This window comes from Neolamprologus multifasciatus, chromosome 3 (assembly GCF_963576455.1).
Source record: "Neolamprologus multifasciatus chromosome 3, fNeoMul1.2, whole genome shotgun sequence".
Classification (NCBI taxonomy): domain Eukaryota; kingdom Metazoa; phylum Chordata; class Actinopteri; order Cichliformes; family Cichlidae; genus Neolamprologus; species Neolamprologus multifasciatus.
In genome coordinates, this window is record NC_140441.1 from 27,059,232 (window position 1) to 27,072,483 (window position 13,252).

Genomic DNA, 13,252 nt, shown 5'->3' on the forward strand with positions numbered 1-13,252 from the left:
TGTTGTCAAAATACAATCTAGTTTTATTGAATTTCTGGGCCCCATGAAACAGAGATAAACACATATAGAAATAAAATGTAAGACTACTTCATGACAACAAACTAGGAGAGAAAAATCTCTAAAACTAACCAGTTAACACAGTGCAACCTGATATTAACCTAAAATGATCATTTTCTACAGGCAAGCAAGCATCAGTAGTGTGACGTGGGGAAGAAAAAAACAACAACCCTAACTTCAAAACACATACAAAACAACATAAAATGAAATGTACAGTACAAACATAGCCAAAAGATGGCGTTTTCTAGATATTCCAGCTTGAAATAAACAGCATGACTGATTGTCAAGCTTAGTCCTCTTAAATCATAATTTACATAAGCATTCTTAAATATGACTGTAAGACTGTGAGATAGTGTCCAAACTCCTGTAACACACTGCCACCAAAGCTCGTTTTATTTTGAGGTCTGCAGCGCGTAAATTAATACATGTAATTTATTCGTTATAACAGATGTGCTGTAGATCATACACGATGGGAGCTGTATCAGATCTCTCCTGGTAATGCTTTTTAAATTGGGTCACGCTCTACTTTGGAACCATCGAGTCCCTGCATTCACAAACTGTACTCCTCAGAGGAAGAAAAGGGGACGGGGGGCCACGAAGGTGTCGACAGTGCCAAGGACATAGGAGACGTACTCGAACAACAGTTAAGATGCGGCGGTAGAAACAGAGGGATTGCATAGTTCGGCAGCATTGTCTTTCGCAGGTTTTCCTACTGAGCCTCCTAGTTTCCTTTACCTAGTACCTGCAAAGCCATAAAACCTTGCCCCCCCCCCCCCCCCCCCCCCCCACCTCCGTGTCACTCCAGTGGCTTGTTAGATTAAGGAGCGAGATGAGAGGTCTATTTTTACAAATGAGGGGGTGAGGAAAAGTGAGACGGAAGGTGAGATTTTATGAGACAGAGGCAGGAGCTGAGTTTGTGTTGTGTTCACTGTGAGCACATTCTCGATCAAAATGCGCCGCGTTATGAAAGTTTCTCAGTGCCTTTTTGGTTTCGAGGGACGACCTTCGCTTAAAGTCAAGATATTTAAAGAAAGGAGGAAAAGAAACATTGAACACAAATTCAGTATTGCTAATCTATTATTATATTCAAGTCTTTCTGCTCGTTTATAAAGAAATTACGCTATCCACTAAATTATATGAGTCAGTAGAACTTTCTGTAATTTCTGGAATGAAACTAATATCCTGAAGCAGGCATGGCGGGTCAAGCACTGGCCCACGGAAGGAGGAAAGACACGATAAAAACAATGAGAGAAACAGAGAGAGGTAATGACAGGAGGAGAATAAGAAGAAGAGAGAAGGACGACGGCCACAGAGACGTCAGTTTGGAGCCTCGGGTCACCTCATCAGGACTCTTCTGCTTCTCCACGTTTGGCCTGCAAATGATCAGTGGCCTGACCTGTGATATGCTCTCCTGAAAGGCAGACGCAGGAGAGAACTGAGATAGACCTCAATTTCTCTGTTTGTACTTCATTTTTAGACCCTGAATGAGCAGACTAACTAATTAAAGCAACAGAGAAGTAATAGTATGAACCTGGAAAACTCAGAAAGGAGCTACAGTTTTAAATTAGATCCATAAGTATTTAGATAATGACACTTTTCGGGGGGCAATTTTCTTCCTCTGTACACCACATAGTAGATTTAAAATCAAACAATCAATATTCAAGACTTTCAACTTTAATTCAAGGGGTTTAACAAAAGTACTGAATTAACTGCTTTACCATTTCTATAAATATTAAGCCATATTCAAAGGCTCAAATATAATTGGACACTGACTCACAAGCAGCTCGTTATTTCATGACAAATAAAGCAGACATAATATCTGAATTTTTGTGAATTTCAAATATGAATGAATGAATGATACCAATAGCAAAAGGCCTGAAAGACCACAGAAGATGACTAAAAGTGCAAGATGGCAGGATTATTTCAATGGTTAAGAGAAAAAACATCACAACATCTAAACAAGTCGAGAACACTCTCAAGCAGGTAGGTGTATCATTGGGTCTCCAATCAAAAGATGCTTTTGTTAATGGAAACAGATGTTTACAATGAGGTGCAAACCACTGGTTACAGGCTCAAGCCTCAGAAAACATGTGAAAGAGCCAAGTGTACATATGTTTGGACAGACAAAATCAACTCTGACTTTTATCACAATGATGGACGAGAAGGGGAAAAGTTAGTATGTCAAGCACGGTGGAGGCAGTGTTATGACATGGATACACTGTCCATGTCGTGTGTATTGATGATGTGACTGCTGATAGAAGAGGACAACGAATTCTGAAGTGTAGAGGGGGTTATACTCTCTGCTCAGATTCAACCGAATGCTGCAAGCTTGATTGGACAGTGCTTCAAAGTTCAAATGGATAATGATACAAAGCAGGCTGCAAAAGTTTTTCATGGCAAAGAAATAGAATTTTCTACAGTGACCTGATGTCAATGCATAAAATTAATGCAAATTTGAATAAAAACCTCTTAAATTAAAGCTGAAGGTCTGCACCACAATCACATCTTGATTGCTTGATTTTGTTTTTATTTTATTTATTTCTTCTTACCTCGAGTATGGTTCTGCTGTGTGCTCTGTCAGGACTAAGCCTCAGATTCCATCGATGGGATCTATGGCTTCGCCCGCCATCATCCTCGCTCTCCGTGGTGTCTTGTCGCGCTACTCGAGGACGTTTCCGTCTCCGTGAGCTGATTCGCTGGAGAGAACCAGGCTCCTGGAGTCTGAACAAATTGAGTCAAAGGCACAAGGTCAGATACAGTAAGGCACAGCGCAGCACACTGTGTGAATATGAACACGCCGGTGACCTGCAGTCTGTATCCTCTATATCCGCATCTGCGTCACTCTCCCCCTGAGGGTCAGATAACACACACTCCTCCTGCAATGGAGCGAAAAAGACAAGAAAAAATATATAATAACCAACAGAAACACAGAGGAATGTGTTAGCAGCCATTAAGCTGGGATAAAATATGATAAATACAAAAGTGTTTTCAATTTTTTGAGTTTTTAAAAAGAAAGAAACACATAAATCCCAGTGACTCATCACAGACCAACACAGTTTGTGAAACCAAATACCACTTGATGATGGCATTTGTCTGTGTGAGTGTGCTAATGCGTCACTTTTTATATTACCACCATTGTTATTAAGCATGAATCAGCTCACACCTCTATCCATAACGTAATGAAGTCAGAGAGTATTTATAATCCCAACAGTACCAGTCTTTTTACTTCTTTCTGTCACACAGATAGATAGATAGATAGATAGATAGATAGATAGATAGATAGATAATAAACTATATATACAAACTATAAACTATACTGAATAACAGGGATAACTCAAAAATCATTGATTTGTTCCTATTCCAGAACACAAAATATATCACTGAATACTAAACTGTATATTACAGTAACAAGAACTACTGCCACGCTGTACTGAAAATATAAGTTTAGCATTTAAATTTTTTTTTTAAAAATTAGCTATTAACATAATGTGCTGTGTGTTTTTATCTCTGGCCAAAAAATGCAAAAAAAATGCAGTTCCTGTAATGGCCACTTGAGGCTGAATCCAAAAGCAAGTCACCACAGCGCCCTATGTTAAAATGGCTAATTTTGCAACACAACTATAAATTGTTACAGCCTGCTACCAAAAAAAATCTCCCTTTTCAAGACTGCCTTACATTTCCATTTTTTAATATAACTCATAGGTTTAAATTATAGCAAGGCTTACAGTTTCCATTGACTGAGGGTGTGGCCTCAAATGAGCAGGTGGGTGCAGACACAACTATAGCAGCTAGCTGCATGACAGTGATATAGCAATGATTTTCGTACAACACAGTACTGCGATATTTTGTGATTTTTTTTTAAGAATACCAAATATTGATAACTTTTTAAAATATAAACAGCATAGACAAACTAACGTTTTTAGCATTAAAAAAATCACTTTGCGTGGGGCTGCATGGCGTCAACGCAGTTAGCTTGTTCACTCATTAGCACCATGCAGCCCCACACACAAGGTGATCCACGATAACTCCCTAACAGAGATTTGCAGCATTAATGTGGTTATGGTGTTAACGCAATTTTAACGAGATTAACGCTGACAGCACAGCATGTTAGAACAGATGCACTCTGCTAAACAAGCTACCTAGTTCAGGCTAGTTTTAAGTTCAGGCTCCAGTAAACAGATAAAGGCATTTTATTAAATGATTTCATTATATTTGACTTGTTTGGTAAAGTGCTCATGTTTCCCCTTATCTTGGATATTGTGTCATGTAAGGGTAGCTAGCATTATCACCATCAATTCAGGAAAACTGTATCACAAATTAAATCACCCACCTCACTGATTAAAATATTTGCGGTGCTTATTTCCATTTTGATACGTATTAGCCAATTATACAGAGTTGTGCAAAAGTCTGGAGTCCCTCCTAATTTTAACTTTTTGCTTTAAAGAGCCAGAATTTTTATTTTATTTTTAAAGTGGTCTTGAGCAACAGTAGTCCAGCCTTTCTGGAGCTCTTCCACAGTTTTTCTTTGGTACACAGGCTGCTTTTTTCCCTCTTTCTGTCAGTCCAGTGGCTGACACTTTGGTATTCGCAGCCTGTCACAAAACACAAAACTTGTACTCATTTGTAAAATCTGTGCAAGATGCCAGAGGAAATGAACTATTTGTGCACCAAAAAGGGTATTCCCAAAGAGCTATTACCCAAAAACCTGGCATAACACTGGATGTCCTTTAAAACAAATCTGAGGAAGCTAGACAAGTAGAGGACAGAAGAAGTGTCAGGCCTAAAAATCTAACCACAGCAAGAGCCAAACTGAAAAACAATAGCAACAGGTCCGCTGGAGTGAGGAATCCAATTTTTGTTTGTTTGTTTGGTTTTGAGGAAGTCAGGAGAGAGGAACATAAGTGAGTGTGTATGAAGCACGGTGGAGGCTCCATCATGGCTTGGTGTTGCATTTCAGCCAGTGGTGTTGGAGATTTTGATCTAGGACAAAGAAGAACTTTGAATGTCCTTCAAGAAGCTTGGAGAACTATTCAAAAATTAATTAAAGAAAGATTGTCTAAGAGATTTCAAGCTGCATTGAAAAATAAAGGTCGTACTAAATATTGACTTTCAAGCTCTGTTTTTGATTTATATGCTGTATTTACCTGTACGTTTGTCCATGTTAAGATAAGATAAGATAAGATAAGATAAGATAAGATAAGATAAGATAAGATAGAAATAGATAATTCTATTCTAATAGAATAGAATAAAATAAAATACTATATACAGTAGAATAAAATAGAATAAAATGTACAATAGGATAAAAATTAAAAAATTAAAAAACACAAATTCTATATACAACTGAGTAAAAATACAACTTTGTCAGAAAAGTTTCAGTATTTGCCTCAAAATAGGAGAAAATATAGAGATGTCAGGGCTGGCTCAAGACTTTTGCACAGTGCTGTATATCAGTTAGCAATAAATGGTCCAACCCTAGTTTTAAGATACTGAAAATCCTTTTTGAAAATGTCTATCAGTGGCATGAGCATCAATCATCTGGCCTAAGTGAACCCTGGTATTACTCATGTACTGCTCACATGCTGGAATCTTAAAAGCCTATAAAAATGCCAGCTGCCTGCCAGGAAATCAACACAAATATCAAAAAGTCTTATAACGTGTTACATATCTGGACTCCACACTCAGTGCTCTGCAACAGCATTAAGTAGCTGCACACAGAGCACTGTCATAAAGACACGCACACATATGCTACATATTACCTCTGTGCCGTATCCCTCAGAGTACCTGGTTACCATCGCTTTGTTTTTTCCACAGCGTTCACACAGCCGCGTGTCCTGAGAACAGAAAGCAGGAAGAGAGACAGACCTACTGATTAGATTCACACCTTGAAAAAAAAAACAAAACGAAAAGCTAACACGTGATTCGTCGATATCTGTGAACAGGTAGTTTAAAATAAAACAGGGCAGCGACAAAGATGCAGAGAGGTCGTCGGGCAGCATTTAGAGCCTGATTACAGATGAAGAAACACTCTCAGATCTGAGCGGGTTGAGCGACGGCCACAGACACTTAAGTGGAAAGCCTGAGCACTCACTGGCGTAGGCGTGTGTGCTTCTGAATAAAGTGTACAGGGACCGGCCTCGCACAGACACGATACATCTACCTCTCTGCAACTCACCCCCATCTAAGACAGAGAAACAAAGACAGGGAGGATAAACAACTGTGATCTGTTGACTTGATGAAGCTTCTGGTCCCTTTTATCCTTAGACAGCAGCATAATGACAGACATAAAGGAAAGGAGTAAGAAGCTTGTACAAACTTACATAAGGTACAGCAATATCACTGTCAAATGACCTGGGATGAGCCTGGCTGTTGGATATCATTGGCAAAAGTTTTCATATCTCTGTCAGCGGCTCAGAGAAGAGATTTCTAGCTTTTGACCTTATCTGCCTACTCACTTAAAAACGCTTGACTGCCAAGTGCTGAACACTAGAGTTATTAAAAGGAAAAAAAAAATAACACAATTAAGTCAAAAAGTTGAGCTATTACGTGTTCAGCAACTGTACCTGTGGGTTCCTTCGGTTACATTTTGTGTCAACTGCAGCCTACTTTAGAGCCACATGCAGATCTTAGAGGTAGCAGGTATAAATAAACAGCCTCACCTCACAGTCATTGTTGGACGTCTCTCCGAAGGTAAAGAGGCCGTGGGAGTCAGATTCCCTCCGCAACATGACCTCTGACCTGGCTCACGCACTCACATAGATTTGCTGAGACGCACAAACAGCACACAGTCAGGTTCAAAGCTTGTCATCACTTAACCGTGAACACCTTGTACTCGGTGTCTTCTTCTGATGCTGATACTTAGCAATGTGCTGAAAACAACAGAGTGACTAAAAGTAGTTACCCTATTCCTGATTTCTTAGGGTTTTGTTTTTTGCATATTTGTCACACTTACATGTTTCAGAGCATCAAACTAATTCTAATATTAGATATAGAGAACCAGAATAAATACAAAATGCATCCTTTGCAACAAGTCGTCCTGAAGCAGCAAAGCAGCCCTGACCATCACACTACCACCACCATGTCTGACTGTTGGTATAATGTTGTTTCATGAATTGCTGTGTTAGTTTTTTGCAGATGTAACGGGACTCAGACTTTCTAAAAAGTTCAGCTTCTGTCTCATCAGTCCACAGAATATTTTCTCACAACTCTTGAGGATCACCAAAATATTTTTTGGTAAATGTGAGACTTGCCTTTGTGTTCTTTTTGCTCTGCAGTGGTTTTCTCCTTGACCTCTCCCATGCAATCTGATTTTTACCCATTCTATTGCTTATTGTTGTATCATGAACTCTGACCTTAACTGAAGCAGGTGAGGCCTGCGGTTCTTTAATGTTGTTCTGCGGTCTTTTGTGACTTCCTGGATGAGTCGTCCGGGTGATCTTGGAGTAATTTTGGTAAGCCACTCCTGGGAAGGTTCACCAGTGTCCCACTGTTCTCGAGTCCCAAAACCTTAAAAATGGCTTTGTAACTGTTTCCAGACTGACAGATGTCAATGACTGTTTATCAGCTGTTTCTTTAGATCAGGACATGATGTGTTGCTTTTTGAGATCTGAGCCTGCTTCATTTTGTCAGACATCTTCTACTGAAGTGATTTCTTGATTCGGCAGGTCTGGCAGTAGCTAATGAACCTGAACTCGATTTAACAACGCGGGGCAATTCGTTTTGCACACAGGGGTTGGATAGCTTCATTTTTACTTTTATAAATAAAGTCATCATTTAAAAAACTCATTTTTTTTTCATCGCTGTGTAATGTTAAAATGTGTTTGATGATCTAAAAGAAGTAAGCATGACAAATAAGGGGAAAAAATCAGAAAGAGAGTACATGCATTTTCACAGCACTGCAGATATTATAAAAGTATGAGCAACATCAGTAGCAACATTAGACATTTATATATTTTCCAGCTAAAAATACAAGCACAAATCACTTAAATGTTCTTCTGTTTTTAGCATGTATTTGTTCAATGAGGACCTGTAATTAAATGACTTTTTTTTCTTTAAAAAAACAGTAATAATTCAGTCATAGCTGGGTCAACTAACAGCCTGGAAAACCGTGAAGTGTTGTGCTTTGAGTGAATCAGTGAGGGGATAAATGCGTTATTTGGCTACAAACTTGGTGTTACAGGGGTGTGCAAATTACTACGCAAACCGCGAGCTTGTGCTATCAGAGATGTGTCATCACAGGACCTCACTGTAAAATCCGTTCAGCAGTGTCCGCACTCACATTACGTAATAGCACAGCAATCAACGTGGGGAACTTTTCCCATAAAGATACGGGGAAACACGCCGTCTGCGTTTAAAGGTTTCAATTTTTTTAACAAACAAGAATTCAAACATCAGCTACAATTTTCAATTAAAAAACACCGCGAAATAAACTAAATGAATTACAAGTAAAAAGCAGTAATTTAGAAAAGAACAGAGTGACCCGTCTCACCTCAAACGCATCCTGTCCAAAATCGCGGAATAAAGCCATGGATGGTGGTCGTAGTTGTGGTCGTAGTTGTGTAGTATTTAGAGGATGAGCAGCAGGACGCGGCGGTGTTTGTCATTGTGGCGCGGGGAAGCCATGAGCTCGCGCTGCTTGTGAGTGTTTGACATTGTAGCAAATCCTCCGTGTGATGTCAGCGCCAGCGATGACGGGCAGCTACGGTCCGGGAAGCGCGTGCTCACTGGGATACCGAATGTTCCCAAAACAACGCGGGAGCGCGGAGAAGCAACGGCATATAACAGGGATTTCCGTCCGGTGTTTTCAAAATAAATGCCTTTGAAGCTAACCATTGCGTGCCTTTTTCGTCCCACTCATACATTTGAAAATGATGAATCTGTGGACGGAATACTAAAAAACAGGTGCGAACGTTTCCTGAGACAAAACGTAAATCCAGTTGTTGAAAAAAATGGTTTCAAAATATTACAAAGTATATCTTGAGAACCCCCCTGAAAATGGCATTTTTAGTAAAAACTAAATTACACTTAAAATATAAATAACAAGATAGGTATTATTGGATTTTTCAAAAAATCTGATGACGTTTCACAAATATTTTTTACTATCCATAATTCACAAATTCATGTTCGATGTCTTAAAATTTCAACTAACTCAAACCTGTGAGAATTTTTCTTCCAATGGTAAAACAAGTTTCCATACATTTTTATTGCATTTGATCACATTCAAAACTTGAAAGCCCACAATATCATCATGTATGTAGTGTATTTTTGATATTTCTAAAGAGGAGGATGGTGCCTTTTCACTGTATCATACAACAACTATGAACAGCACATCGCTATATTAATGAACTACCAAATAAAACCAAAAACTGGATACACCTGCAATTCATACAGGGAATGAATTGCATGTTAACATCTTAATTATCTTCAACAGGTGTGTTGCCACAATGAATTATTAACATAAAAAAAAACCCTCAAAGTAACCCTAACATTTAACTAATTGACTGTTAGTACTGACTTTTTCTTCTCAAATAAAAAAACAAACAAATTGAGTAACATTACGGATAACAGTTTAAAAAAAATTAATAACAGTCATCTTCGTTCAGTAACAAATTTCACTTCTTTTAGTAAAATTGTATTAATCCAGAAAGAAATAAAGTAATTTAAATTCATCGCATTTCAATGTTTCTCTATTCTCAACTACATTGAAAAATATAATTTTTAATATTCTTATGAGCAAAGTTGCCATTTGAAGGTAAAATCCAAATGGCAACTTTGTCATTTGAATATTGTGACTAATCAGAGTCACTCCAATAAAACACCCATTTCTTGTGAGTTAGTATGAGCTCATGTTATATATATCCAATAACTCAGTGCTCTTAAAACATGACCTGATTCAAATGAAGGTTTTTTTATATTGCGCTTTTCTACAGTACTGGAGCACTCAATGCACTGTATACAACATGCCTCATTCACCCATCATACAAGCACTTTTTTGTATGTCTAAGTGCTTTCCATCTAACAATCATACTCCTCAATACATACTACTCAACTCAGGGTTCAGTATCTTGCCCAAGGATATTTGGCATGTGGACTGGAGCAGCCAGGGATTGAACCACCAGTCTTCCAACTAGCAGATGACCTGCTCTACGTGCAGCATCATATGATAACAAGGTGATCATTTTGAAACAGGTGTTTTGATGTCAGGAAGAAGCAGAAAGGATCACGGTGGTTAAATAAAATAACAATTATAAGCTCATGGTCTTAAATCTGGATTTTTGGTCAAATTGCACATTTCTGTTTTTGAAACAAGGACATGTCCACAGGTATGCAGACATGTGGATATGGATGCAATTTTGTGTGTGTGTATGTTGATGCTTTTATCTACATGTAAACACCATTTCACACCACTGAAAACTGAGCTTTTGATAAAAACTTCTTCCAGAATTTAGATTTTTAACTCCTCCATTTGCAGGTGAGCAAGGAAAGGGGCATAAGTGTGCACCTGTGTCTCCTTTCCTGATGTCAGATGGTGCTCTGTGTTACTATTTATAGGATTTTCATTGGCCGACATCCCTACACAATGAGCTGTTGTCACATGCTACTCTGCCATGCCCTTGACAGCACATGAGGTTGTTTTCTGACATTTTCATGTGGATGGGAGATATTTAAAAAAACAAACAAAAAAAATACAGAAAAATCTTTGTTTTAAAAAATACTTGTTTGTTCGTACAGCAGTCCCTCGCTATAACGTGGTTCACTTTTCACGGCCTCGCTGTTTCGCAGATTTTTTTTGCATGCTTTTTTTTTTTTAAAGCGCATTGTGTTCTGCCTCCTGATTGGCTGCACTCCATTGTCAGTCAATCTCGTGTCGTGTCTCCTGTACTGTACAGAATGCTTTCAACTTGTCAAATTTACATAAATCTTCGATCGCTAGCAGTGTGATTCTGAAGTGCTGTACTGTATGTTTTATCCCCAACAAACACAAGAATGTTGACAAAACGTTTTGCACGGTCAAAGGCACCTATGGTAGCACCCAAAAGGCAGAGGACGATGCTAACCATCGCACAGACAGTTGGACTTCTGGACATGCTAAAGGAAGGTAGAAGTTACCGTATTTTTCGGACTGTAAGGCACGCCGGATTATAAGGCGCATTAAGTAAAACAAAACAGTCAGAAAAGTCAAACTTTGCTCAATTCATTCTTCTTGCTTTCTCCACTTCCATACGACTGATTCATTAATGTTGAATTCTCTCACAGCTGCTCTATTCTCATGTTCTGGACCTGAAAACAGGGTTTGATCTTTGGTTTCATTCCATAATACTGGACTTACTTTTCTACGGTTTGAACTTTGAGAGTGTTTAAATAAGAGAGAAAAGTGTGAAAATGTTCATGCCTGTCTGAGAAAAGTGTATAAAGTGTGTAGTGAGGGGTTTTACAGCCTTAAAACATCTATAATAATTGTAAAAAAAAATAAAGTTGGCTACTTCGCGGATTTCACCTATCACAGGTTATCATTGGAAAGTAACTCGCACAATAAACGGGGGACCACTGTACTCCGTAACAATGATAAGATATGATACTAAACTGTCAGAATATTTTAATCCATATTGTTCTCTACCTCTGGCTGGGTTGTCACACCCTGGTTTTGTGAGCCGACAATACATCAGGTCCAGTAGGAGCAAATGTACCATAACTGGTCACAAGTCCCACATTGCATTGTTGCAATGAATGTGTGCTAGAAAGAAGTGTGATACACTGGTATGTAATTGTCTTCAGAAAAATAAGACCTTCAGTTGCTTGGCGAAAGATGGTGCACATTCAAAGGCATGTGTTGAGTGGTTTGAATGTAATTCCAGGTCTTTTTTTAGCTTGTTCTAGAGAATATTTGGCATGAAGCTGAAAGCACATGCCCAGTTCCCCTTAGATTCAGGTTCAGGATACTTTATTTGTACCTGTAGGTAGATTTGGTTTGCAGTGGATGAGTCATCCATCCTCACATGCACATTTTTCAAGACAACACAGAAAACACAGAGCCCCTTCAACATCATCTACATTTTGTTCATTTAAATGATAGCTGCTGAAAAAAGCTACTTTTACATAGTTTAGATTTTATTGTTCTGCATTTGGGTTAATGCATTTATGGACATAATAATAATATTAAATAATACTGTATCTGGATCAGTAAAACAGCTAAACGCTATCATTGCATTCTTTCTAGAAAACTGTGACATGGTCACTGATATATGCATCTTTATTATCTAACTAAATTGATAAGTCCTAGTTCTAAGTGACCTTGCAAATGAAATATTTAAAGCTCTAATTCCTGACCCCCCACTTCTTAAAAACATCAAACTGGGTATGATTATGGGTCGTTTTTATCCTGATCTTTATCTTGGCACCGGGTTACAGTCAGCAGTTGTGCCGGGACAGACAGAGAAGCAGTTGAAAAGAGATGCACACAGTCACATATACAAACACGACAACACAAATATACAGAGGGAGACATGGAAGTTCCCACTCATTTTAATCAAAAGAACTCACCCGGAAATGCCGTTCCCAAGGGCGATCTGTCTGTTTTTGTACAGATGTCACATGATAACTAGAATATTGTTAGGTTAGGGCAGCTGACATTATGTCTGTTAACTGGGTAACAGTCAACCTAATTCAGCATTTAACTGCAAGTATGAACATGTTTTAGTGAACACACACTTCACTATCGGTACTAACAGATTTTTATTTGTTTTTTTTTAAAGCCCTCAACAGAAATGGTCTCAGTGGAGACGTGGCTGTAAAGAAGTCATTCTTAAGGAAGGAAAAATGGAGAAAAGGCTAAGGTATGCAGAACTACACAAGAACTGCACTGATGAGTGGTGAATTCAAGTGTAAAATCTTTGGTTGATATCAGGAGGAGGCTCTGTCATGGTTTGGAGCTGAATTTCAGCCAGTGGTGTTGAAGATCTGTCAAAACGATTTTTCATGTGTAAAAGTACCACCAGGTTTTTATCCACCATTAAATACCACCTGAAAAGCATTTGCTGCCTTGTTCCGCATTACAATGATCCAAACATACTGCCAATGCAGTAAAAGCATGCCTAGATAGAAAAAAACACAGTGGAACACCATCAGTAATGGATCGGCCTCCCCAGAGCCCGGACCTCAACATTACTGAAGCAGTGTGGGATCATTTAAAGGGGGCCAG

The 13,252-nt window shown here is 38.6% G+C and overlaps 1 protein-coding gene across 1 annotated transcript; it reads right to left on the reverse strand.

Moving 5' to 3' along the window:
- Nucleotides 1–268: 268 nt before the first annotated feature.
- On the reverse strand, nt 269–8,798 carry LOC146522366 (uncharacterized). Its single transcript, XM_085137226.1, has 7 exons — nt 8,543–8,798; nt 6,714–6,818; nt 6,146–6,235; nt 5,814–5,888; nt 2,863–2,933; nt 2,607–2,778; nt 269–1,468 (listed from the first exon to the last, which is right to left on the reverse strand). The coding sequence occupies exons 2-7, from the start codon at nt 6,780–6,782 to the stop codon at nt 1,259–1,261; spliced, it is 687 nt and encodes a 228-aa protein (XP_084993352.1). The 5' UTR covers nt 6,783–6,818; nt 8,543–8,798; the 3' UTR covers nt 269–1,258.
- Between the last annotated feature and the right edge of the window lie 4,454 nt (nt 8,799–13,252).

Coding starts and splice junctions, on each gene's coding strand:
- LOC146522366 (XM_085137226.1), bottom strand. CDS start 6,782: ATGTTGCGGAGGGAATCTGACTCCCACGGCCTCTTTACCTTCGGAGAG. Junction 2,934..5,813: donor CTGAGGGATACGGCACAGAG/GTAATATGTAGC, acceptor GCTCCATTGCAG/GAGGAGTGTGTGTTATCTGA. Junction 1,469..2,606: donor ACAGCAGAACCATACTCGAG/GTAAGAAGAAAT, acceptor TCTGCCTTTCAG/GAGAGCATATCACAGGTCAG.